Source organism: Musa acuminata, chromosome BXJ2-2, assembly GCF_036884655.1.
Source record: "Musa acuminata AAA Group cultivar baxijiao chromosome BXJ2-2, Cavendish_Baxijiao_AAA, whole genome shotgun sequence".
Taxonomy (NCBI): Eukaryota; Viridiplantae; Streptophyta; class Magnoliopsida; order Zingiberales; family Musaceae; genus Musa; species Musa acuminata.
In genome coordinates, this window is record NC_088339.1 from 15,192,557 (window position 1) to 15,201,221 (window position 8,665).

The following is an 8,665-nucleotide window of genomic DNA, read 5'->3' on the forward strand; positions in this document are numbered from 1 at the left end:
TTCATGAAAAGTAATGAATCGGTACAAGATTTTCTTTCTCGAGTGACTGAAATTGTTAGTCAAATAAAATCTTATGGTGAACATCTTCCTGATCATATAATTATTGCAAAAGTTTTAAGAAGTTTAACTCCGAAATTTGATCATGTTGTTGCCGCAATTGAGGAGTCAAAAGATTTATCTACATATTCATTTGATGAACTAATGGGTTCCTTACAAGCACATGAAGCAAGGTTGAACAGGTCACTTGAAAAAAGTGCAGAAAAAGCATTTCAGGTTAAGAGGAAGTCTTCTATTTCAAAAGAAGACAAAAATTCAACAAGAAGAGGACGTGGCAGAGGAGGATTTGGTGGTAGAAGAGGAAGGGGGAGAGGACACTTTGATAGGCATGATGCACAAAGGCAATCAAATTATAATTAAAAAAATTACAAGAGTGGAATTCAATGTCACTATTGTAAAAAGTTTGGTCACATGGAGGAAGATTGTTGGAAAAGAGAAAAGCAAGCAAGCTATATGGAGGAAAATGAAGAAAATAGTAAGTTGTTTATGACTCATTTGTTAGGATCAAGAGCACTAAGAGGGGGGGTGAATTAGTGTAGCGAAAAACTTTCAACAATTAAAACTGCGTTCATACGTTAAAATCCGATTCTGACGTAAAAGTCATTTCGTGCAGATAATAACTTTGAAAGCTTACAGAAACGTATTTGAAGTAAAGTAAGGAAGGCAGTTTGTAGTTAAGATAGAAATTAGAATGTAAGCGCAAACTAAAATATGATGTTCATACGATAAAACCGATTTCCGTCTTAACGCCGATTTAAAAAATACTTAACTATGAAACACATTCGTAAATGAGCAAAAGGCAATAAGCTATTGAGGAGGATTGCAGTAAAGATAAGATGCTCAAAGTAAATGCAAACTGAGATTTAGAGTGGTTCGGTCAATCTTGACCTACATCCACTTTTGGCTTCCTCCACCAATGAGGTCATCGACATCCACTAGAGGCCTTCCTTCAATAGGCAAAGGCCAACCACCCTTTTACAGTTTCACTCCTTTTGACGGGCTTAGGAGATAACCCTTACAAACTTTTCTCTCCTCACTTGAAAGATCAAAACTTGGAAAAAAAGAGAGGAGAACTTCTAGCCTTTACAACACTTTTGAGCTCTAAAAATCATATAGTAAGATTGGATTTTCGATGCCCTTTGATGCAGGAAAGGGTAGGGTATATATAGGGCCCAAACTAGTTTGAATTTGGAGCTCAAACATATCTTTTCCCGGATTTCTAGGGTCCTAGCGGTACCACCTCCTGACTGGGGCGGTACAACTGCCTGGCAGCTCAGAGACTGAGCCTCTGGGCAATGCCACCGCCTGACTGGGGCGGTTGCACCGCCTGGCAGAGCTCGGAGACCAAGCTCAAGTGGTTCCACCGCTTGTTAGGGGCAGTTGCACCGCCCAGTCTTGCTTAGAGACTGAGCCCAAGCGGTGCCACCGCTTGCCTGGGGCGGTTGCACCGCCCAGCTTTCCTGGGAGACCCTCTCCTGGGCGGTGCCACCGCCGACCCTGGCAGTGCCACCGCTTAGCAGGAATTCTGGTCCGAATGGGTTAATCCATTCGGCCCAATTTGGGTCGGTCAAAGGCCCAATTGCCCCCAGATTAAGTTAATGGGATCACCTCTCATTCCTAACTTAATCTACATGCTAACTACGACATTTCTTAAGACATTTACTACAACTTGCTCTGGTGCATCAATCGCTTCTTCCGACGAACTTTCGGCGAATATCCGACGAACCTTCGGTGATGCTCCGACGGACTTCCGGCAAACTCTTGGACTTGCGATGATCCACTTGGCGAGTTCCGATGAGCTTCTTTTGGCAAGCTCCTGGACTTCTTGGATTTGTTCCTGTAGAACCTTCGATGACCGTCTGGACTTCCGTCGAACTCTCGAACTCCCAACGTGATCATAGTCTTGACTCCGGCGTAACTCCTACTGCATGTCTTACTTTCATCGTAGTTAATCCTGCAAACTTATCTCAACATATGGATTAGATAACAAATGACAATTGACTTCATCATCAAAATATGAGATTCAACAATCTCCCCCTTTTTGATGATGACAATCAATTGATAATGAAGTTAACCTTAACTCCCCCTATCTATATGCCATACTTGAGATAAGTCATTCTTGAATTCAATGCCTTTGAATTCAATAGATTTATTGATAAGTTAAGAACTCTTAACCTTATCAATTACTCCCATCATGATTCCTATCATGATGTATCTTACTGAAAATGATGTCAAGACTCGACATCCATTCTCAAGTTTTATATTTCAAATATGAATGATGGTAGCAGTTCAACATAAGATATCAACATGTAATTTTACAATTTAAGCTTTTGATATCTTAACGTAAAGCAAACATTTCAAGTGTTTAGCAATTGTAGCATTTCATCACATGGTAAGATATCAACACGTAAAATTACGATGCAAGTTCTTGATATCTTAACATGATGCAAACATGGCATAATGCAAATATGGCAATCATAGTTATCATCAATTCATATATTTTCGATGGCATAATTGATAGGGGTAAAAACAGATTTGACATAACACACCGGGTTTGACGTAACACATCACGACGTCAGCCCCCCCTGGACGGCACACTACTCCAGGGGGCGAGCATTAAACATCAACATAATGTGCACCCTCACTCACCGTACCCAGACGACCTCATCGTCTGACCCTGCACGACCGGCCGAGGCAGGGGAAGGCGCCGACCGAGGCTCGCCATACCCTGCGGCAGCTCGGCCTTCCACGCAATGCCCACGACGATGACAGGCGCCATCGGAGGTACGACCCTACCTCGGCAGGGTGGCACATCAGGTAACATCAAACTCACCTATAAATACTCCCAGGCCCCAAGCAAATGAGGCAAGCACACAGCAGCACAACTTCACCCAAAAACTCCTCTCCCAATCACTGATTTGATCGTCGGAGGGGTCGGGCCGAACCGTCGACCCGACCTGTGTGCAGGTACTCGACCGGAGCCGACCCAACCCGGCATCGCGGAGCCTTCCAGCCGGACCCCACGCAATCGGTCGCCACAAGACCCCTATAGGAGACACGCTTGATCCTAGCCGTTCGGACCCCTGAACCAGCCGTGTCGACCCCAGGGTCACGGCTAAAAAAGTTATTTACCATAACAGATTGGCGCTAGAAGGAGGGCCTGTCCGAATGTCAAGCGATCAGCGAATCCACTTTGGCGAGCCCTCAACCGTCGGGCTCCCCACCCCGGGGGAACACCCCCGCATGATGAAGCCCGGGACGAACGCCCCACAGCGGCGTCAAAACGTTACTGGCAATTGTTCAATGACCCGGGCTTGTCACCTCCCGACGGCGCACTCGCCGGCCCATCGTCGGTGTCACCCGAGGCCTTTCACGACCTCGCTCATCAAGTCCGAGCTCTGACGAGCATGGTGCAGACTATCATCCCGATCGTCTCCCAGTGGACCCCTCCGCATGCGACTCGGCCTTCGCAGCAACAGGAGACCCTCGTCCGGACTCACATACCGCTTCCCGAGCTCCCTGGCTCGCCTCGAAATCCCATAACTCGGCCCGAGAGTCGGGAGGCAGAAGACACAGCGAGCCGACCCGAGCCCGAGGCTCCGTCCGTTGACTCAACAAATACCCTACGAGCTCAGTTGCGCCTCATCAGTCATAGACTCAACGAAGTCCAGCAGGAAGTTCGTAAGTCGAAAGGAGAGCTCGGGGTAGACGGACAGCAAGGATCCCCATTCACCCCCGAGATACAAGATCAGGCGATCCCGCCACACTTCCGCCTCCCCTTGCTGGATGCGTATGACGGCACCGCTGACCCAGCAGACCACATGGCTGCCTTTCGCGCGAAGATGGCGCTATACGGGACTTCCGATGCCTTGATGTGCAGGGCGTTCCCAACGACCCTGCGGGGGCCGGCCCGCGCGTGGTACATCAGCCTGAAACCCGGGACCATCGCCTCCTTCGACCAACTTGCCAAAGACTTCGAGCTTAACTTCCTGGCTTACGCTCAGCCAAAGCCGTCCATGGCGTTGCTCCTCGGGCTCAACTAGAGGGAGGATGAGCCCCTCTTCCATTTTGTGAACCGTTTTACGACCCAAATTCGGGGACTATCGGACGCTCACCCCTCTCTGTTGATGCAGGCGTTCGTGACAGGCCTACGGCCTTCCAGGTTCTTTTGGTTTCTCGTGGAGCGGCCCCCCGTCGCGGTCCCCGAGATGCTTCAGCGCGCTAGCCAGTTCATCGCCGCAGAGACATGGATGGCTAGGAAGTGGGAGGAGCACAAAAAGGTCAAGTCGGAGCCGCCCCGGCAGCAGCATCCCGTCGCATCCCGGCGTAAGCTGGACAGATCCGACACAAGGCCTCCCCTCCTCGCATTGAATTCGTCCCGAACAGAAATATTTCTCCATGAGAAGGGGAAGGGGCTAATCAAGGAGCCTCACCCGATGAGGAACCCGCGAGAGCTTGCGGACCGTTTAAAATATTGCCGCTTCCATCGGTAGCATAGACACGACACTGAATAGTGCCATGAATTGAAAAGGCAAATTGAGGAGCTCATTCACAGAGGGCATCTCGGCCAATACCTCCGGCTGGACAGACAGCTATCACCACGCCCGGAAGGCCCCATCGAGCGACACATCGACGTGATAGCTGGCGGTCCCGCATCAGGGGGGGGCTCCATGTCGGGAAGAAAGGCGTACGCCCGAGCCGCCTCGGACGAAGCCCCCGGACACGGGCCCGAGCCCGAGATTACATTCCCGACCGGAGTATCTGAGCAACCCGAGCACGACGACGCTCTCGTGATATCGGCCAGGGTAGCCAACGCGCAGGTGAGAAGGATCATAGTCGACACTGGGAGCTCGGCCGACATACTTTACTTCGACGCCTTCCAGAAGCTCGGCCTGGCTAGAGAGAATATGAAGCCGATGTGCTCAGCGCTCACCGGATTCACGGGAGACTCAATATCACCACTAGGTGCTATCACCCTCCCCTTAACCTTAGAGGTCCCGCCAAGGTCGAAGACGGTAATGACCACTTTTCTGGTGGTCGACCTTCCCACTACTTATAACGCCATACTCGGTCGGCCGAACCTCAACAAGGTCAGAGCCGTCGTCTCGACCTACTACCAAACCATCAAGTTCCCGACTCACGCTGGGGTCGGGGAGGTTACAGGAAGCCCCCGAGAATCCAGGCGGTGCTACCTGACCGTCGTTTCGTTGCACAAGAGGGCCAGGATCGAGCCACCACTGGAAGACCCGCGGGAAACAAAAAAACCGGCCCCTCACCCCGAGCCGAGGGGATCCACCATTGACATAACACTGCGAGAAGCTCGGCCAGACCAGACGGTCAAGGTCGGTTCAGAACTGCTCGAGCGGGAACGGGAGCAACTCGTCGGCCTCCTACGGGAAAACGCCGACATCTTCGCTTGGTCCCCATCTGACATGACGGGCGTCGACCCAGGAGTCGCATAGCACCATCTCAACATCCCACCTGACGCTCGCCCGGTGAAGCAAAAACCCAGGCGGCAGGCCCCAGACCGGCAACGCGCCATACGAGAGGAGGTAGGCCGACTCTTAGCGGCAGACTTCATAGAGGAAGCCAGATATCCTCAATGACTGTCCAATGTAGTCCTCGTGAAAAAACACAATGGAAGCTGGAATATGTGCGTTGACTACACCAGTCTCAACAATGCATGCCCAAAAGACTGCTACCCCCTCCCGATGATCGACCAACTGGTCGACGCAATGGCCGGACACGCACGCCTCTCCTTCATGGATGCCTATTCGGGATACAACCAGATCAGGATGGTGCCCGAAGACAGGGAGCATACGACCTTCCTCACCGATCAAGGGGTGTACTTCTATAAGGTCATGCCGTTCGGGTTAAAAAATGCCGGGGCCACATATCAGAGAACGGTGAACAAGATGTTCGCCCATCAGATCGGAAGGAACATGGAGGTTTACGTGGACGACATGATTGTAAAGAGCCAAGAAGCCGAAGCGCACCTTGCCGACCTGTCCGTGGCGTTCGCCACGCTACGCAAGTCCGGTATGCGACTTAACCCCACAAAATGTGCCTTCGGCGTCACCTCCAGGAAATTCCTCGGGTTCATCATACACGAAAGAGGAATTGACGCCAACCCGGAAAAGGTTCAGGCAATCATCGACATGCAGTCTCCCCGGACGATCAAAGACCTGCAACGACTTAACGGAAGGATTGTCGCCTTGTCCCGCTTCCTCGCCCGGTCGGGCGATCGCTGCCTCCCCTTCTTCAGGGTGGTCAAAAACCCAAAAAACTTCCAGTGGACGACGGAGTGCGAGGAAGCCTTCAAGCAAACAAAGCAGCACCTGGCTAGCCTCCCCCGACTCGCCTCTGTTTCTCCCGGGGAGAAGCTGGGCCTTTACCTGGCGGCCTCCCCACATGTAGTCAGCTCCGTCCTAATCAAAGGAAGCTCCGGCGAACAACTTACGATCTACTACGTCAGCCACATCCTGAGTGGACCTGAGGAGCGTTACCCGCTGATAGATAAACTCGCTCTCGCCCTGGTACTGTCAGCTCGGAAGTTGCGCCCCTACTTCCAGGCCCACCTGGTGGAGGTCATCACCGACCAGCCTCTTCGACAGGTCCTATCTAAATTTGATGTTGCAGGACGGCTCCTCAAATGGGCAGTGGAGCTCGGCGAACATGATATAAGATACGTGCCCAGGACCGCCATCAAGGCCCAGGCGGTAGCCGACTTCATCGCGGAGCTAACTCAAATGGAAGACAGGGATCCCGAGCAACCTCCTGAAGCTTGGATCCTACACGTGGACGGCTCGGCCAGCTCGAAGGGTGCCGGCGTAGGGCTGGTTCTGCTCGCCTCCGACGGACGCGCGTTCGAGCGTTCCCTCCACTTGGGGTTTAAAGCCACCAACAACGAAGCGGAGTACGAGGCACTCCTGGCAGGACTCAAGCTGGCCCTCGAGATGCAGGTGGCTGCTATACACGTCTTCACCGACTCGCAACTTGTGGCCGAACAGCTCAGCGGTGGATATGAAGCTCGGGACCCAACCATGGTGAAATACCTGGCATGGGTAAGGGACCTAACTGCCAAGTTCCCTTATTTTACGTTATCTAATGTTCCGAGGGAGGAAAATGAACGAGCCGACGCGCTAGCTAAGCTGGTGTCAAAACCAACCCCTGAAGCATGCCCGGAGGTGGAGGAGCTCCCTGCCCGCACCATTGAAGTAGCGGCTGTGGTCCCGGGCAGCGCCCCGATCACATGGGTCCAAGAGATGCTACGCTTCAAGCGGGATGGGACCCTTCCCCACGATGAGGTTGCTGCTCGGCGCCTACGTCGTACACACGCCTGGTACACCGAGGAGAGTGGGCGACTTTACAGGCGGTCCTTCACCTATCCCCTCCTACGGTGCTTGGAACCCGACAAAGCCCAAACGGTCCTGGCCGAGACCCACAAGGGAGTCTACGGAGAACACATCAGTGGGCAAACCTTGGCACACAAAATACTCCGCCAAGGTTACTACTGGCCGACCATGTGCCGGGACGCGAAAGCTTACGCGCAGCGGTGCGGTCCGTGCCAGGAACACGCCCGCGCACCCCGACAGCCCGCGGTCCCGCTCAGCCCCATCGCGTGCACGTGGCCGTTCGCACAGTGGGGGTTGGACCTGCTCGGACCTTTCCCACCGGCTTCGGGGCAGCGAAAGTACATCATCATGGGAGTGGATTATTTCACAAAGTGGGTCGAGGCTGAACCGTTGGTGACAATCACGGAACATCAAATGGAGAAGTTCGTGTGGAGAAACCTAGTGACTCGGTTCGGGTTGCCCAAAACCATTATTACGGATAACGGACCTCAGTTCGCCGGTAGAAGGTTCCGGGAGTTCTGTTCCAGTCATGGCATCCAGCTAAGTTTCAGCTCTGTGGCCCACCCTCAGACGAACGGGCTGGCAGAGGTCACCAATCGGTCCATCTTGGACGGACTTAAAAGAAGAGTGTCCGTAGCCCAATCGGCCTGGACCGACGAACTCCCCAGCGTCCTATGGTCACTACGAACCACTCCCAAGACCGCGACTGGCGAGTCCCCGTACAGCCTGACATTCGGAACCGAAGCTGTCTTGCCACTCGAGGTGGCTATTGCCACCCTTTGGACAAGGAGCTATGATGAGGAAGTCTCGAACGAGGGACTTCGTGCCAGCCTCGATATGCTCGAGGAACGACGTGCCGACGCACACCTGAAGCTCCTTGTCCTTGACGGGTCGAAGGCGGGCCTCCTCCGCCAATGCTTCCGAGGCCGCTCTTGCTTCGGCCTTCGCCCCCTCTAGCTTCTTGTTGAGGGCATTCACCTCTGACTTCAACTAGCGGAGCTCGACCCGCTCCAACCTTATCGTTTTTTGGAGCTCCTCGTTCGCTTTTTTGGAGGCCTCGAGCTCCGACGAGAGGCGAGCTGCCTCCGCCTCAGATTCCGTCGCGCGCCTCTCGGTGGCTGCCACGGCCTCCGGACCGGCCCCGGCACGGAGCTCCTCGACCTGGCTGTCACGGACTTAGCTGGTTTTGCCTAAGTTGTGCGGCACCCTTGCGTGTCCGTCTGCAAAGTTCAGCCTCCCCAAAGTCTCCCATT

At 53.2% G+C, this 8,665-nt stretch overlaps 2 protein-coding genes across 2 annotated transcripts; both read left to right on the forward strand.

The window, feature by feature from the left end:
• Positions 1–4,184: 4,184 nt before the first annotated feature.
• LOC135604768 (uncharacterized) lies at positions 4,185–5,519 on the forward strand. The gene is made up of 2 exons (XM_065094419.1): positions 4,185–4,546; positions 4,589–5,519. Exons 1-2 carry the CDS (start codon positions 4,185–4,187, stop codon positions 5,517–5,519), a joined length of 1,293 nt encoding a protein of 430 aa, XP_064950491.1.
• A 273-nt stretch (positions 5,520–5,792) lies between these two features.
• Positions 5,793–8,369, forward strand: LOC135604769 (uncharacterized). The gene has a single exon (XM_065094420.1). It carries the CDS (start codon positions 5,793–5,795, stop codon positions 8,367–8,369), a length of 2,577 nt encoding a protein of 858 aa, XP_064950492.1.
• Positions 8,370–8,665: the final 296 nt, after the last annotated feature.